Below are 18,195 nucleotides of genomic sequence, written 5' to 3'. Positions count from 1 at the left end.
CCTACAATTGTGGTTACTTGCTCATGGGGAACCCGCGGCCCGCGAGACATTGCTGCACTTTGAGTGCTTCCAACTGGGAGGTCGCCGAGACGCGTCGAACATCTGGCCGTGTTCCTTCATGCGCGTCCCGCGATGACAGGCCATAGATTCGATTGCTAACCCGATCCCAACTTTTTCTGATGTCGCTGTCAGCCCACCTCCTCTCACGTCACATGCCATCGCGCCGAACTCGCGCGCCCCAGGCGATCGGCCAACGCGTCCAGCACCAGATGATCGCACCACGTCTTGAGTCTGAACGGCATTGGCTGCGCCATGCTGCTGGGCATTGCTGTCATAGTCAGGCCAGAGGTAGGTAGGTGGACGCGACTGTAGATGCCGATTACGATGCGACGCGTCCACGATCAACATGCCTCCAGTAGCTTAAATACGAGGGAATCTCGATAGCAATTGAGTATTCTAGTATTATTCCAGGAGACGTGAGTACGCATTGTGACTGCCTTTTATTCTTCTTCTCCACTCATAACCAGTCACTTTAATCATGTCGCCGAGCGTTGATCTTGTCCAAGAGTACCTTGCCAAAGGATCGTGGAAAGGAGCGGAAAACGCAAACTCGACTTTCTCCCACCAGGGGTTGATGCAGTATGTCTCCAATCATGTCATCGCCCAGTACTGGGTTGACAAGGTCTACACGGACGAGATACGCCAATACGACCGCGAGAATCGTTTCCACATCCACGATCTCGGGTTCCTCAGCGCTTACTGTTCAGGATGGTCAATCGAGGACATCCTCCTTCAAGGTTTCGGCGGTGTCGACAACAAGATTCAATGCAGGCCACCCAAACATCTCAACACCGCCCTCAACCAGCTTGTCAACTTTCTCTTCACCTTGCAGGGCGAGCTGGCCGGAGCACAAGCACTTTCCAGCTTTGACACCTACCTTGCGCCCTTCGTTCGGAAGGATGGCTTGACGTACCCCGAAGTCTTCAAGTACGTGCAGAGCTTCGTCTACTCTCTCAACGTGCCTACTCGGAGCGGGTTCCAGGCGCCGTTCACCAACGTGTCGATGGACCTTGTCTGCCCGAAGAAGCTTCGAGATCAATGCGTCGTCATTGGTGGTCAACTCAAACCAGAATGGGTGTACGCGGATTTCCAGGAAGAGATGGACCTGCTGAACAGAGCGTTCGCCGAGGTGATGATTCAGGGAGATGGGAACGGCAATATCTTCTCCTTTCCGATTCCGACCTATAACCTCTGGGAGGGGATCGATTGGGAATCCCCACGCTGGAAGCCGATCTGGGAAATGACGGCCAAGTACGGGATTCCATATTTCGGAAATTACTACAACAGCGACTTAGACCCCGAGGACTTCCGATCCATGTGCTGTCGTCTTCGCCTCGACATCAGCAAACTGCACTGCCGAGTGGGTGGCCAGTTCGGTGCAACCCCTTTGACGGGCTCTCTGGGTGTGGTCACGGTCAATCTCCCGAACATTGCCTATCGCTCTGGCGGATCGAAAGATGCATTCATATCAGAACTGTCAGACACTTTGAGGGTGGCCAAAGACGCCCTAGAGATTAAACGCAAGACGGTGGACGACAACGAGGCTCTGTATCCCTACGCAGCCCACTACCTTTCGGCAACGAAGCATCGCACCGGATCCTGCTGGACGAACCACTTCAGTACCATTGGAGTGAACGGAATGAATGAGGCTTTGGTCGCCTTGCTTGGTGAGGGCATTGAAAAACAGAAGGATTTCGCTCTCGAGGTCTTGGAGTTTATCAAAACCCGGCTTCAGGACTTCCAAGACGAAACCGGCAACTTATACAACCTGGAAGCCACCCCAGCCGAAAGCACATGCTACAAGTTGGCAAAGAGAGACAAGGAGCTATTTCCAGAACGGGACATCCCAACTTTCTACACCAACTCGACCATGCTTCCGGTCGACAGTACATATGACCTTTTCGAAGCCCTTGGGCACCAGGAGGATCTTCAGTGTGCATACACCGGCGGTACTGTCTTCCACGCGTTCTTGGGCGAGCAATTGCATAGTTGGGAGCTAGCTCGGGACCTAGTCAGGATATTGACAGCCCGATTCCGCATCCCCTACGTCACCCTCACGCCGACCTTCAGCATCTGTCAGACACATGGCTACCTACCAGGTGAGCAACCGCAATGCTCGGTCTGTGGCGATTCGACGCTTGTCTACTCGCGCATCGTGGGCTACTTCCGTCCAACCCGGGACTGGAACAAGGGCAAGGCGAAGGAATTCGTCGCCCGTAAGACATACCGATACATTACCAACTCGCCAACGGTCGACAACGGGAGCGGGCTCCTTGACCTCGAGCGTCAAATCGCTGATATCGCCGATCTTCCAGTGGCAGGCTACATTAAGAACACGCTCAGCGACTATCCCGGCAAAGTCCAGGCAGCCATCATGTTCACCTCACGTTGCAACCTTGCCTGTCCATGGTGCCACAACGGGCCGTTAGTTCGTGGCGAGCGCGATGGGATGACGAGCCTCGACGTCTTCAGGCATGTGTCCTCGACCACTCACAAGTCGCTGGTCATCTCCGGGGGTGAACCGACCATCCACAAGGGCCTGGTTCCCTTCCTGCGGATCCTCAAGAACGCGGGGATCAGCGTCAAGCTGGACTCGAATGGCACGGCGCCCGACGTGCTGCGCCAGGTGTTTGCCGAGAAGCTCGTCGACTTCGTCGCCATGGACATCAAGTGCGCCTTGGAGAACTACAAGGCGGTGACCGGCAAGAAGATCGACCCAAGCGTGCTCGAGGAGAGTATCGAGCTGATCAAGGCGAGCGGCGTCCCGTACGAGTTCCGGACGACGGTGGTCCCGTCGTTGGTGGACGTCGAAGACCTGTTCGAGGCCAAGCGATTGGCTGGGGGCAAGCTGAAGCTGCAGCAGTTCCGCAAGGGGGAAACCAACTTGGCTAAGTGCTACAGGGACCTGGATCAGCACACTGACAAGGAATTCAATGCACTAGTCGCCCAGTTGGCGTAGACAGGGCGTAGAGGGACATATTCATGGGCTTTATCTTTATTGGTGTGTGATCGTGGCTTTCGTTTGGAAAATGGACGGTGAAAGCGGTTCCAAGTTCTTCAGGGTACGTGAACGGGTTGATGGCACGATGGGAATGGATGGGTTTCACTTGGTATCGTGTTAGGAATTACATCGGAAAGCAGCAACAGAGATGAGCTGACGGGGTCTGGGTCATGACTGTTCTATGAATACACGGCAAACGTTCTGTTCATATTGACATATTCGTGTGCACCTCGGGCAATGCAGTTGTGGGCACAGTTCTGCAACTTCGAGTACGTGACCTTCGTAGATGATTTCCTGTCGGAAGGGAGCATGGTAACGGAGCGAATCCCCATTGACGAACTTTCATTTCATTACTTTAAGTACATACATGTATATGGTTAGGTACATTTAGTTTGGGTGGACTATCAAGTGGAATCAGAGGCATTATTACCCTTGACTTTGGGTTCTTGCCCCAGCCCTTACCACCACCCACCACCGATAACGCCAACGGCTGTATGAGGTACATGCATCAATTGCCCCATTGCCTTCCAATATGCCAAATTTTCTCCTTCAACAACTCCGTCGGCAGTTCGTCTCAAGATGAATCCAATCCACCTCCCGATGCCAAGATTGTCCGTCTGAACCCTTTCGTGAGGGCGATTACTGGCATCCTGCTGATGAATCCCCATCAATCATTGCCACAAGCTCCCGCATCGGTAAGTGCATTCAGCCAGCTGATGGTGGTCAATTGACGAGTCCCAATGGATGTATCCGCCGCCGTAGGATGCCAGCCAAGACTTGAAAGCACCCATTCCAGGCAAACGGCATCGAGCCTACGATTCCACATCATCAGCTCGACCTGGTTCAGTAGCAATGACGTGGGGATGAGGCCATATGATAATTCGTTATACTGAGAGCAGCTTTCGGGCCCAAAATATTGTCTTCTTCTCGACTCTCTGGCTTCATCCAGGGAACTCATTGGTTTCGTCGAGGTTGGTTTCGTTTGGGATTTCGGGGCCGGTAGAACCCTCCGGGTTTTGATGATGAGGGAGGTAAGACTGCGTGTCGGCTTGACTTGCGGCGGCTTCTGCTGCTGCCGCCGCTGCCGCTTCCGCTTCCATAGCTCGACTTCGCAGGTTGTTTATGATATCCGGGTTGTCTTCGTATTGCTTCGGAAAACAACAGCGCGACTTTTGACGAGCACATTTTGCGCAGCGCATACTCTCCCCATTCACCAGCACCCAGCACGTTCCCCCGGTTGTTACGCACTTCGAACAGGGTCCATACGGATTGGCGATGCCTTCGTCTTTGATTTTCTTGGCAAGCATATTCTCGTTTTCCGTCGTGTTGCGCTCTTTTGACTGGCCTCCGTCTCCTGTGGATTCGCGTTTCTTCTTTTTCTCACTGAGTTTGGAAAGCCGCGCTGCTGTGGGTTGGGGTGGCTGTGTTGGAGCGGCTTCCGTATTAGGTGAAGGAGCTTCTGGAGCTGCTGGAACTGCTGGATCTGTTGAGGCTGCTGCGGCAATTGGAGCTGATGGACCTGCTTGTGCTATGAATGGAGAAGGCGTTGGGGATCGCCTAGGGTTCCCGCCGCGTCTGCGGCCCGGTAGAGGTGTCCGAGTATGTCGTTGTCTGTTGTCAAAAGGAGGGCTTTCGCTGGACGTTGAGCTGGGGCTTTCGGGTTCTGTGCTTTCGCCGTGGCTTTGAGGCGGCTGCTGGCCTGCCGTGGATATTTGCGTGGGTACCGGTGTGCCGGCTGCGTAGAGTTGCTCCGGACTTTCATTTTCCAACCGGTGAACCAAATTGCTGGTAAAAACCAGCATATCCCACCAAGAAGGTCCCTGTTCACCATCAGCGAGCTGGTCTGGGCCTTCAGTCATGGCGTCAAGTTGGTGCCTTTCCTCTTCGTTCATGGCATTATATATTCTCTGCTCGTCGAAGGACGGGGGTGGTGGCAGAAGTTGGGGCGAAGAGACTCCGGCTTGGGCTCGGGGTCGTACTTGGGTCTGAGCCTCCATTTTGGTCTTTGACTTGCACTTCAACGGCGAGGGTTGTAGGACAGTGTTCCTAGGCATGTGGACGGATTGAAGCGTGCGAGTATTTTTGTGCTTACAGAGATCCACGAGCTTCGATAAGGGTAGTTGGTTGTCGTATGTGTGGTATGATTGACGTCGAAGTCAGGACGGTGAAAAGGACGAAAGAGAAAATTTGTTTTTGAGCAGAAGACTACCGCCAACCGTTGGAAAGCCCGTTGGAAACAATTCAGGAAGGGAAATGCCCGATTAAACAGCAGCCAGAAATACCTTTCTCCGTTGACTTCTCCGATCCCCAACTCAAATGAGGTATCTTCCCTGGCTTCATGTGAAGTCTAAAGACAGGGTCTAAAATTATTTACAGGCTGCTTCAATTCGCCTTTCAGAGGTTATCTGTTGTAGCAAAAACATCATGTTGGGCATATCCTCTCAAGTCCGTATACCGAAAGATCGGGGTGCGTCTACCGACCCCTGAGCTAGTTCCCTTCGTAGAATGCATACCTTTCCTACAGGCCATGGCCTTTTTCGACCTGCGAGCCTCAAGGTGGATCTGGAAATCACAGTGTTAGTTTCTCGGTAAAACGGTTAGGTTTGCGAGGAATGGAGTTATCATTTTCAGGCCCGGTGACATCGTGAGGTTTAACTGGTTGGGTGGGGCTGGACCGACATGATACAAGCCCTAATGAGCTCCCGAAAAGATCTTTAGGCAACCATATTTGTTCGAGATTCTGCCTGTTCAACTTCTGGACAGCAAATATCCAAATTGATGTGTACGAATATGAGGCACCGACATATCGACCCCTATATTTCACCGTAGAAACCTTAAAAGTGCACTGTGTGCCTGAGTAGTTCACGGGAGTTGCTTGACAAAATCTTCCAGCAAGACCAGAACACCGTCCAAAACTTCCCGGAGAAGCTTGCGAGCACCAACATCTGTTCAAGGCGTGAAAGTGCAGTCAATGCAGCGCCTGATGGCGTTTGGGATGGGTTCGTCAAAGTCTTCGGATCCGGGCGGCCACAACGGTCCGGAGGAATGGAAGTAGGTCCCCCACATCCGAGCCCTGACTACCTACCAGTTTTGTACCGCCCTCCGCTTCCTATGGGATGACGCCATTGCATACTGTAATGCACTCGGCAGGGTTCGGAAGCACAGTTGGGATCGTTAGCCCACAGAAATCATAGATGTAGTACTTGGGCAAAAAGGTATTTACCAATTCATGATAACGATACAGGCATCTGTAAGAGGTGTTCATCTCTTCGTTCATTGAGAGTTACCATATAGACCCGAGGGCCTAACCATTGAAGTTTTCTAACAAGGAAAACTCACAAAACGAAACGATTCGTCCTGTGAAACATAGTATGTACATCCATCCGTGGCACTTAAGCCGCCTTCTCGTCAGATTCCAGGGCAGCTTCCTCAGGATGCTCCTCATCATACTCTTGGGCATACTGCTCGGCAGTCATCCCGTCGCGGGCGCCAAGAAGTTTCTTCTTAGCCGCGGCCGCGAGCTTCTTGGCCAAGTCCGCGAGCTTGCCACGAGCCTCTAGCGAAGCGACGTTCTCGTCAGACTCCAGGGCCGCTTCCTGAGCAGCCTGCTCAGGGTGCTCCTTATCGTACTCCTCGGCATACTGCTCGGCCGTCATCCCGTCCCGGCCGAGCAGCTTCTTGCCCTTATCCTTGGCGATCTGCCCAAGCTTCTTGGCAATGTCCCCGACTTTGCCACGGGCCTCCAGACCCGCTGCCTCTGCCGCTGCCACGGCTCCTTCTACTCCTGCTTCCTGAGCAGCCTGCTCGGGGTGTTCCTCGTCATATTCCTGGGCATACTGCTCGGCCGTCATCCCATCACGGGCGCCGAGCAGCTTTTTGCCCTTATCTTTGGCCAGGTTCCCCAGCTTCTTGGCCAAGTCCCCAACCTTGCTGCGGGCTTCGAGCTCTGCCTCCGTCTCCTCCTTCTCTTCGTCGCCTTCGACACCAAGCGGCTTGATATCCCGCTTGCCGGAGGCGGCGGCGGGCTGGGCAACAACGTCGCGGGCGAGGATGTTGTGGCTATAGTGGTCGAGGCTGCGGGCCTCGGCGGCGGTGCCGGCGGGCAGAAGAGGGGCGGCGAAGACCGCAGCGGCGAGGGCTGCGGTCATGGCGAAAGTGAACTTCATGGTGAATGGAAAGGTGAAAGGGGTTGATTATGAATGTAGTTGTTGTTTAAGGTTGATAAAGGTGGTCGAAAGCTAGTCCGATACGAAAAAGAGAAAGCGTCGAGGAGTCTCTGAGAAGATGAAAAAGTACTTGGATTGGCAAGCCAAAAGATGAAGAAAAGTGAAGTTGGAGCTGGTTTGAAGTGGAAATCAGAAGCTGATGCAGAATGAGATGGAGAGGGAAGGAAATTGGAGGAAGATGAGGGACGATGTCGAAGATTATATACACATTTTACACCTTAATCGTGGTCCTGTCGTTCCTATATTCAGGTATAGATATCACTGATCCTCCTAGGCGTGAGGTTAAACTGTATCTATTTTGAGTCAAATTTTTTGGTGTATATTGTGTTTTAGACCAGCAGAGTCTATCAGTGTGGCCGGCCTTCTCTGCGCCCCCTTCCCTACGCTTCCCACCCCTTTTTCCGTCTAGGTTTACTTACCCCTAGGCCTTCTTATCCGCCTTTTCGAATCCTTCCATCAGTTCCTCTACTTAATTATCTTTATATTAGTTTTTATCGAATAGAGCTTTTTAGGATATTATATCGTTTTAAAAGTCGTTAAAATACTTTTCGAGTTCGTTATATTATTTTTAAATATATTTCTCATCGTTTTTATCGGTTAATTTAATAAATAAAGAATAATAACCTATTTAATACACTTTATAAAAACCGAAAAAAGTTAAAAAATATTAAAATTTATTTTATCTCTTTTTAAAAGGTGCTCGGGACTTTTAATTAGAGATTTTCGATATCGATATAAATAATCTCGTATTAATTATTAAATATTAATTTATTATAACGATTATAAAACACTCGACGTTAGTTAAAGTAATTAATATTAGTAAATATAATAAGCGAATATATTAATAAATAATAAATATAATTTATATTTACTAATAAAAAAACTATTAAGCAGACGAAAAAGGGATCGAGGGCAGGCTTTTATAGGTAGGCTTTTAAGTTATTAAAGATAGAGACATGTTATTTTTTTTACGTATTCTCTAACCGCTATAAAAGTTTTATTAATTTATAAAAGTAATAAATTTTAAATTATTTTTAAAATTTAAAAAGTATTAAAATATAACACCTCCTTTTTAAATTAATAGATATTAAGTTTACTCGGGTTTAAATCACTTGCTTCTACTGGCCTGCATTAATATAAATCGAAAAGCAAAAGAACAAAAAAAGTCAATAGATATCACTAAGTAGGAAAAAGGCACAGCCGACACCGTGCTCGAAACAAGGCGGCTATGCCCTTCAAACGAAACCACAGTCAAGACCCATATAGTGAAAGCTTAAGCAGCAATGCATGATGGGAACCGTGGAGCCGAAGGCATCGTCAACGATTCAGTACGTGGTGCCGAAAATGGGGCAGGCAGTCAACCAGATACGGGGCTCAACCTATGTATAGCCGTGTCGGCCCGCTCGCTGGGCCCTTGACATGGGGTAGATGGATATCTAGAAGCGGCTGACTCCTATATTTGATAGAAATATATGTATGTGTGGCTAGTGAATGTGGCGCGCAGAGTGCAAAGTGCTGGTATGGGGTGTTTCGGGTGCGCGAGTAAGTTTCATACACAGCCACTACGCATTAATGTCATGTCCCAAAATGGCTCATCAGCCACGATAAAACCAGGGGAGATATACAACTGCTGTTTACATTTCCTGTCTATGCATATGGTTGAGATGGGGCAGTTCGTGCTTCTTCTTCATCCAGCGGCACACGCCGCGAGTTCAAGCTCATCTTCGCTCCACTCCATTAAGCTATCCGAGTGACATTTGCTTGGCGTTTGAAACGGAACAGTCCAAAAATAGCAAGAGAGTCGAATGCGAAAACAAGTTCATTGCCCAAGTCGCGGCTCAGCCACCTCATTGCTCGACCCTGGCGGAATCAGGTGGAGTGTGTTCGTTGGTGGGTATGGGACGAGTTTATGAAGTGAGCCTGGGAAAGAAAATGGAATGAAACATGTGCGAGTCGTTACTGTCGATTTCTAAGTACCACTACTTCATCCAGGAGGTTGACTTGGTTCATTATTAGGGGAGTGGTGTTGACCAGTGGTCATACAGGCAGCTTCATAGCAACGGTTGCAACTACAAGCAAAGACGCTGTACAACCGTAGTCCTCGACATCGTAATATAAATGGCGTATCCACTAAGAGGTACTGAAAAGTACATCACAGGAGCACCTGACTCTCAAAAGCCACGTTATAACTTACATGCAGCGCTACGATTGATGACCCAGAAAGGGACTTGGGGCATCACCAAACATAACTCCAGTACTGAAAACACCGTCAATGTTGCACGTAATTGACGTTTTATTTGAGGGAAGATGATTTACCTGGACTAGCTTGAGAACTAGTTTCCAGGCTTCTCGCCATGATGATAGACGGAAGATCACATCAACACCTGCCGCATTGAGCTTGCTAGCTGTATATATATCCCCACCCGTTTCCCTCGCGTGGCAGTAATTTCCCTATGAATCCCTGCTCCGCAGACGACAACCACAGAAACCCTAGACCAGGTTTGAACAGACGGTCATGGGGTCGCTGCGTCCACCCTTGATACCTCGTCCGTACGTCTTGTCGCCGGAGCCCTGAAGGAACCAGCCGGCCCCGTTCTCGTGACAGTTCTGGCCGATGGTGTTTTGCATGCAGGTGAACCATTCGTGGCCACTACAATGCTGGGAGTTGGCGTAATTACAGATATAAGCAAGTTCCTCCTCAGTCTACCACCACTTGATCTGATGGCCCTGCATCTGGTTGCCGGAAACCTGCCAGAAGCCAAGGTCTCCAAACTCGTTATCGACGCACTGTGTATCAGAAAGAAGATTTGGTGGTCAGCAAATCATGAACTTGTCAAGAGGAAAGGGCCATTGAGCTTGGATAGGGGAGAAACTTGGGAACGGAGAAGCAAACTTACACCCCATTGATCCTTGGTTTGGTTGGCGTTAGGGTCAGGATCGTGAACTACAGGGGCGGGAGCGGTGATGACGTCGATGACAAAGGGAGATCCTTTGACCGGGTTTCCATCGACGTCCATGATGTCCAGAATTCCGTGGCTGGCAGACTCCATGTCCATCTGGTAGCCGCCATTAGGTAGAGTGCTGATGATGTCGTTGAATGTTGCGGCATTGGCACTGAGGCCAAGGAGAAAGAAAACAAGCGCGAAGATGAACTGCATTTTGTCGGTAATGCAACTGAAGCGAAAGAAGACAAGCGTAGTCTGGTTGAGAAGTGGTGTATGGTGGTCGATTCCAAGCGAAAGGGTGAGTTGTTGACGGGGGTAGTCTCTTCGGGGTTGGGTATGATGTAAGATGCAACCCCTATCGGATGACCCCCTTCCGTTGACCATTTAAGTAAATGTTACTTAAAAATTAAATAAGAAATTAAATAAATTAATTTTATATTTTACGTTAATAGTTTATTATTATACGCGTGTAAATATTAAAATTATATTTTAATAGTTATTTTATTTAACGTGGTTTATTATTACGCGACGTATATTACTTAGCGACGCACTTTTTTATTTCTTAACTTTTTTATATAAATTAATTTAACCATAACGCTTAAAATTAATTAAAACTACTCGCTATCCGATTCCTCGTTTAATTCTATATTTTTTTATATGTTCGCGTATTGTAACCTGTTTCGCCGTAAACACTACAGCGCTTTCCACCGGTCGCCCTCCGTTTCGACGAACCCCTATTTTTACCTTTATCGGTCGCTGAACGCTTCCCTTTTACCTTTTCGTCCTATAATTACTGAGATTCTTTAATAGTAAAGGCTTCTCTAAGCTGGATTCGCGATTTTTTAGCTCTCCGGCGCTTAAAAAGTGCTAAATTAACCTCTTTTAATATATATATTTTATCGCGTATAAAGGTTATTTTATAAGCTATTTTAGTTATATTTTTCGCTATTTAGTCTACCGTATTTAAAATCGGCGTCGGAGAGCTTCTTTAATAAGTAAACACCTTTTTTTTAATATAAGTAAAGTGTTTAGTTATTTATTAAAGGTTAAACAGCGTTTAAAGGTTATAAGTATTAGCCGTTTTTAAACGAGATAAGTTAAATATAAACATCCGGAGATATATATTTAATTTATTAATTACTTCGTCGAGATTATAAAGAATTAAATTAGAAACGTTAAATCCGGATTTAATATTATTTTCTATAAAAATAGCGAAATACGCGGTTTTAAAAGCGATAAAAAACTCGAGCTTCGTAATATAATTTATCGAGGCCTTAATAAATAGCTCGATTTCTTTTAAATAAGCACGCTTTAAAGCCGAATAAAGTATTATATCGAGTAATTAAAGCAGGTAAAATAAATAAAGAGGTATACCGAGTATAATAATATTATTATTTTAATAGTATGCTTTAAATTCGGCCGAAATATAGCTTTCGTAGCTGTCGATAATTAGGAGGCGGTGGGAATTTTTCGTCTGCGCTTTAGTGTGTTTATCGAAATACTTAATCTAGTTTAAACTTATCTTATTATTAATTTAACTATTAAAAGTCGGCTTAATTACTTAGTCGCCCGGTAAATCGGTTTCACGGGATTAATTCGCGAGGTAATATTAATTTTAAACGATTAAGAACGGCGAAATACACTAGCCTTATAAATTAATATATTTAATTATCGTTACTTATTCTTAATTACTAGGCTGAACCGATTTCGCTTTTTTACGCCGCTCGGCGCGTGTTACGACGAGTATTAACCCGATTATACTTATTATAAAGCCGGTCTCGTCGAAATTTTAAATATTTTCGTCGATAATCTCGTATTTCGTTTTTATATTTATAACTAGCGTAAATTAACTGGAAATAACTTTAAAATTTTCGTAAAAAACTTTTTAATAATTATACCGACGATTTATTTTAATTTTTAAGTCCGGGTTACGGTCGATAAAGCGCCTAACCTAGTATTTACCGACGCGGTCGCCGCCGCGCGACGCGGTAAAAGATTAGCCATATTTTTACACTAGCGAGATCGGGAGGCATCCCTCGAATATTTAGATTAATTATATATTTACAAAGTACCTCCTTTTTAATTAAATTTAATTTACGTCGTTTCGGTCGGATTTCGCGTTTTAAAATTCGGCTATAAATTCGATAATATAAAATTAATTCGAGTATATTATAAGTTTTTATTACTGCTTTTTAATTTATTTAATTCGGTTCGTTTTGTATTACTTAAATTATTAAAACTATTCGATTTTTTTAAGATTAATTAAATATTATAATTATAAAAATATTACGCGTTAAAGTTTAATTATATTAAAATTAAATTTAAGTGCGTCGCTAAGTAATATATATCGCGTAGTAATAAACCACGTTAATTAAATATTTAAAGCTATAACGTAGTTTATTATTAAGCGGGCTATATTATTAAGCGGGCCATTTTTTTATACCTTACTATTTTTATATAAGTTAATTTAATTATAACGTTTTAAATTATTTAAAATTACTCGCTATCGGAATCGCTACTTAATTCTACGTCCTTTTTATATATTCGCGCATTATGACCTGTCTCGCCGCAGACACCGCAGCGCCTTCCACCGGTCGCCCTCCGCTTTAACGAACCCCCTGTTTCACCCTTATTAATCGCTCGACGCTTCCTTTTTGCCTTTTCGTCCTATAGCTTTTATAATTCTTATATAATAAAGGCCCTTTTAAGTTAAATACGTAATCTTTTAGCTTTTCGACGCTTCGAAAGTATTAAATTAACCTTTTTTAATATATATATCCGATTATATATAACGTGGTTTATTACTACGTAACGTATATTACTTAACGATATATTTAAATTTAATTTTAATATAATTAAACTTTAACGCGTAATACTTTTATAATTATAGTGTTTAATTAATTTTAAAAAGATCGGATAGTTTTAATAATTTAAGCGATATAAAATAAACCGAATTAAATAAATTAAAGAGTAATAATGAAAGTTTATAATATACCCGAACTAATTTTATATTATTAAATTTACGGCCGAACTTTAAAACGCGAAATCCGACCGAAACGACGTAAACTAAATTTAATTAAAAAGGAGGTACTTTATAAATATATAATTAATTTAGATATCCGAAAAATACCTCTTAATTTCGCTAGTGTAAAAGATATAGCTAATTTCCTTACCGCGTCGCGCGGCGGCGACCGCGTCGGCAAGCATTAAGTCAGGCGCTTTATCGACCGTAACCCGGACCTAAAGACTAAAATGAATCGTCGGTACGATTACTAAAAGGCTTTTTACGAGGATTTTAAAATTATTTTTACCTAGTTTACGCTAATCGTAAATATAAAGGCGAAATACGGGATCGTCGACGAAGATATTTAGAATTTCGATAAAACCGGTTTTATAATAAGTATAATCGGGTTAATACTTATCGTAATACGCGCCGAGCGGCGTAAAAAAACGAAATCGATTTAATTTAATAATTAAGAATAAATAACGGCGATTAAATATATTAATTTATAAGGCTAATATATTTTATTATTTTTAATTATTTAAAGTTAATATTATTTTATAAACTAGTCTCGCGAAACCGATTTATCGAGCGATTAAGTGATTAAGCCGACTTTTAATAATTAAATTAATAACGAAATAGGCTTAAATTAAATTAAGCACTTCGATAAACATATTAAAACGTAAACGAAAGGTTCTTACCGCCTCTTAATTATCGATAACCACGAGAGCTATATTTCGGCCGAATTCGAGGTATATTACTAAAATAATAATATTATTACACTCGGTATACCTCTTTATTTATTTCACTCACTTTAACCACTCGATATAACACTTTATTCGGCTTTAAAGCGTATTTATTTAAAGGAAATCGAGCTATTTATTAAAGCCTTAATAAATTATATTATAAAGCTCGAGTTTTTTATTATTTTTAAAGCCGCGTATTTCGCTATTTTTACGAAAAATAACATTAAATCCGGATTTAACGTTTTTAATTTAGTCCTTTATAATCCCGACGAAATAATTAATAAGTTAAATATATATCTCCGGACGTTTACACTTAACCTATCCCGTTCGGGGACGGCTAATATTTACGATCTTTAAATACCGTTTAATTTTTAATAAATAGTTAAGCACTTTATTTATATTAAAAAAGGTGTTTACTTATTAAAAAAGCTCTCCGACGCCGATTTTAAATATAATAAATTAAATAGTAAGAAATATAATTAAAATAGTTTATAAAATAACCCTTAATTATACGTAATAAAATATATATATTAAAAGAGGTTAATTTAGTATTTTCTAAGCGCCGAAGAGTTAAAAAATCGCGAATTTAACTTAAAAAAGCCTTTATTATTAAAGAATTTTAGCAGTTATAAAACGAAAAGGTAAAAGGGAAGCGTTTAGCGCCCGATAAAGGTAAAAATAGTGGTTTATCGAAGAGGCGCGCGACGAGCGGCAGGCGTTATAATATCTACGGCGAAACAGGTTATAATGCGTAAACATGTAAAAAAAATATAAAATTAAGCGAAAAATCGGATAACGAATAGTTTTAATTAATTTTAAATGTTATAATTAAATTAATTTATATAAAAAGGTTAAAAAGTGGAAAAAATACGTCGCTAAGTAATATACGTCGCGTAGTAATAAACCACGTTAACGAATTTTTTTAAATTTTAATATTAAGTGCTTAAATTTTTTTTATTTACTATTTTATACTTAAATTTCTATAATTATATCTATTTTATTTAATTTTATATTAAATCTTAAATTTTACCGATTTAAGTGGGAAACTACGAAATGTATAAGTTATTTAAAAGGGGGCAGCCGATTAGGGTTACATCTTAATGTTATAAGAAAGGAAGGAGTGACTATAAAGATAACGGGAAATCAACATCCCTTTATAATGAGAAAGAGCAGTGAATACAAAACGGCATTAAATAAAAGAAATGATTAAATGGAGGAATCGATGCTAGATTAAATTCTATCTATTACTTCGTATCTACGAATCATTCACGCTGCTTTTCTATACTCTGCTCACATATTACGATAATCACCCTTTTACTTCCTATTCACATTCTGGTCAGCAAGCAAGAGAAATAAGGAGGGACTTCATCTTTAAAATATATACTAAATCCAGTGCTTACTGTGTTGATTGCTGACTTTTGAAGACTGTGATATCATCACATAGAGGCAAGCTTTTTGCTATGCATTTCAGGTAGTTTGCCTATCAAACAGCAAAGCTCGGGGTTTGAACGCAAGGGAACAAACGTCTTTATGGACCTCCACCGAGCTTATGGGAGTCTGGCATGATATAAGTTGCTCCAAAGAATATGTATTTGAATTCATGGCAGTATCCTATGAGTAAGAGTTGAATGAGGGTGTCACTGGCTTCAGTGTATGGCGCGTCGCATGCCCCTTACTACCTTGCATGTATAACCGGGCAAGAACTGGAAGTCCTTCATACCTCCTTGCGCAGCAATCAGGGAAGCACGCACTGTCCAGCAACCCGGTCAGTCAATCTCAAAGTCCTCATGTGGAATTATATTGCAAATTACCATTGGTGCAACTTAGGTTTCCTTGCTTCTTGGTTGCGTCTCTTTGAACGGCGGTAACAAGCCTAAACTTCACCTGATTAACACACCAGCATCATCAAGATCTACCATACTCCTGTCAGTATCAAATACTAGTTGTTTCTCTATATGAATCTTCGGAAACCATGGCCAACCTGCGTGTCGCAAGGAAGGATTCCCAAACCACCGCACAATACTTCAATGGGACTAGCAGCAAATGTAGAGTTGCGATGTTCAAATGTATAGTCAATGCCATCGTTTAGAAACACGACTGAATGCCCCAGATGATTGATAAGATTCTCAAATAGTCTGATTACAACAGTAGTGTTCGAAAAGGACCAAACCACCTAACAAAGATATGTAAGTAACAACACAAAGTAAGAATACAGTGATTGAAAACATGACGAAGACGCAGGCACAGCTGCCGTTGTCTCTTGAAAACCAGTGACCCAACCCACTCCCCCTACGCATCTTTCACCTCAAAAAGCACTCGTATTAGTACTCAACCTCCACCTCCTCCTCGTACCCGTACTCTACCTCTTCCTCTTCTTCGACCTCTTCATATACCACCACCTCTTCCTCTGGCTCAACCTCTTGGTATAACACCACCTCTTCCTCTGGTTGCTCCTGGTAGATCTCCGTGATGTATACATCCCCTTCCGGCTTCTGATCATAGTACTGCTGTTGAGGGTAGCCCTGCTGCTGAGGATAGCCCTGCTGCTGATCATAGTACTGCTGTTGAGGGTAGCCCTGCTGCTGAGGATAGCCCTGCTGCTGATCATAGTACTGCTGTTGAGGGTAGCCCTGCTGCTGAGGGTAGCCCTGCTGCTGCTGCTGCTGTTGCTGCTGCTGGGGTTGGTAGTACTGTTGTTGTTGTTGTTGCTGCTGCTGTTGAGGTTGGCCCTGCGGTGCCCCGGTAGACGCCGGCTTGGCAGTCTTAGCCGGGGTAGGGGCCGAGGTCTTAGCCGGCGCCGCACTATGGATCGCTTGGGAGAAATGGCCCAAGGCCTGGGACCATTCGCTTACGTGTTGAGCCGCGCCGGGCCTCGCCGCAGGCTTCGCCGCGGGCTGCGCTGCGGGCTGCGCTGCGGGCCTCGCTGCGGGCTTCGCAGCGGGATTCACAGCGGGCTTCGCTGCGGGCTTCGTCTGTGCCCCGCCGGCGGCCGGGGGCTTAGCTGCTGGCTTGATCGCAGGACCTCTGGTCGCTGAAAGGTTGCAAATGTCAGTCCAGGCAGTTTAGGGGTATCTAGAGGGTCTCGGGGGAGTTTGACGTGTGACTTACCATTGCTGGCGTTGGCGTTCGCGTGATGCGGTTCCTCGAGGAACTCGCCAAGCTTGCTGAAGAAACCCATTGTAGCAAACGTATGTGTGTATACCGGGGGATTGATCGTTGATCGTTTTTTATTATCCGATTGTGGATGTTCGTTTCTTTATCTTTCCAGGAGAGTTAGGAGAGGTGCACTTCCGTTGTGATGTTGCGATGCTGTGATGTTCGAGTCTTGAGACACTCTTCAAAAGAGCAGGCAGTCGATGCCTTATATACCATGAATGCTGACTCTCACTCAGCCTGTGATGAACCGCAGGCCAGTATGCAACGTCCTTAAGTTTGATACCATAGCTGCATATACTACACACTGACGGCGAGTTCTTTGCGGCTTGGACCCAGCCTGGCGGCTTGAGTTCATTCAGCCTCAGGGTCTTATGAGCATAGGGTTATAGAGGCGGTGAGTCCGCAGTAGTTAGAACCCAACGGGCTGGGCCAACAGAGTCCAGACCATGCCCTCAGATATGAATGTTTAGCGTTCCAAATGCTAAGCCTAGCATTTCACATGGGTATAGAGTTCGCCCGAAGCTTGAGGGAGCAGCTAGCCTGTCACATGGACCCGGATCTTTGGTCAACGGTTCGATTCAAGTGCTTATGGTGGTGGCAGTGGCCATAACAGAAGACAATGTCCCGTTGCGCGGTCTGCCAGATCAATCCATAGAAGGACAATGTTTGGCTTTCAGCAGGATGGTCCCGGTGATAGATTAATTCGCCCAGTGGAATAAGAGGCCTGACGGGCTGTGCATGAAAAGGGGTAATGTTGCGATGGCTCTGGTAATTAGAATCGTGCCCCGGAACAAACAGACCGACGAAGGAGCCTCAAATGCCCAAGGGGCAGAGGGCGACGCCCAAGGCGAAAGAGAAATCACAGTCAACAAAGTGTACTTCCTTCTCAGATGCCTTCTAGATAACTAAAACCAAACGTACCGGCAATATGAAAAATGAACTGTTGGATTATGTACGTACATAAGTACCTAAAGTGAGTAAAGAGAGCAGCTACGCTTCGCTGAGCGCTAGGGGGAGGCGGGCCCCTCTCAATTTTCAAGGCCTACCTCGCACCAAACTG

General features: G+C 44.7%; 5 protein-coding genes across 5 annotated transcripts; 2 read left to right on the top strand and 3 right to left on the bottom strand.

The window, feature by feature from the left end:
* Window positions 1-538: 538 nt before the first annotated feature.
* PG997_007854 (uncharacterized protein) lies at window positions 539-3,019 on the top strand (the record flags this gene model as incomplete). The annotated part of the gene is made up of 1 exon (XM_066812169.1): window positions 539-3,019. One exon carries the CDS (start codon window positions 539-541, stop codon window positions 3,017-3,019), a length of 2,481 nt encoding a protein of 826 aa, XP_066667511.1.
* A 983-nt stretch (window positions 3,020-4,002) lies between these two features.
* Window positions 4,003-5,058, bottom strand: PG997_007853 (uncharacterized protein; the record flags this gene model as incomplete). The annotated part of the gene is made up of 1 exon (XM_066812168.1): window positions 4,003-5,058. One exon carries the CDS (start codon window positions 5,056-5,058, stop codon window positions 4,003-4,005), a length of 1,056 nt encoding a protein of 351 aa, XP_066667510.1.
* Window positions 5,059-6,453: 1,395 nt separating this feature from the next.
* PG997_007852 (uncharacterized protein) lies at window positions 6,454-7,227 on the bottom strand (the record flags this gene model as incomplete). The annotated part of the gene is made up of 1 exon (XM_066812167.1): window positions 6,454-7,227. One exon carries the CDS (start codon window positions 7,225-7,227, stop codon window positions 6,454-6,456), a length of 774 nt encoding a protein of 257 aa, XP_066667509.1.
* A 2,550-nt stretch (window positions 7,228-9,777) lies between these two features.
* On the bottom strand, window positions 9,778-10,445 carry PG997_007851 (uncharacterized protein; the record flags this gene model as incomplete). Its single annotated transcript, XM_066812166.1, has 2 exons — window positions 9,778-9,894; window positions 10,185-10,445. 2 exons carry the CDS (start codon window positions 10,443-10,445, stop codon window positions 9,778-9,780), a joined length of 378 nt encoding a protein of 125 aa, XP_066667508.1.
* Window positions 10,446-16,205: 5,760 nt separating this feature from the next.
* On the top strand, window positions 16,206-16,725 carry PG997_007850 (uncharacterized protein; the record flags this gene model as incomplete). The annotated part of the gene is made up of 2 exons (XM_066812165.1): window positions 16,206-16,249; window positions 16,482-16,725. The coding sequence occupies 2 exons, from the start codon at window positions 16,206-16,208 to the stop codon at window positions 16,723-16,725; spliced, it is 288 nt and encodes a 95-aa protein (XP_066667507.1).
* Between the last annotated feature and the right edge of the window lie 1,470 nt (window positions 16,726-18,195).

This window comes from Apiospora hydei (genome assembly GCF_038363865.1).
Source record: "Apiospora hydei strain CBS 114990 chromosome Unknown utg000006l_segment0_segment0, whole genome shotgun sequence".
In the NCBI taxonomy this organism is placed as follows: domain Eukaryota; kingdom Fungi; phylum Ascomycota; class Sordariomycetes; order Amphisphaeriales; family Apiosporaceae; genus Apiospora; species Apiospora hydei.
Note: the sequence above shows the minus strand (reverse complement) of the source record. Positions and strands in the feature narration are given on the sequence as shown.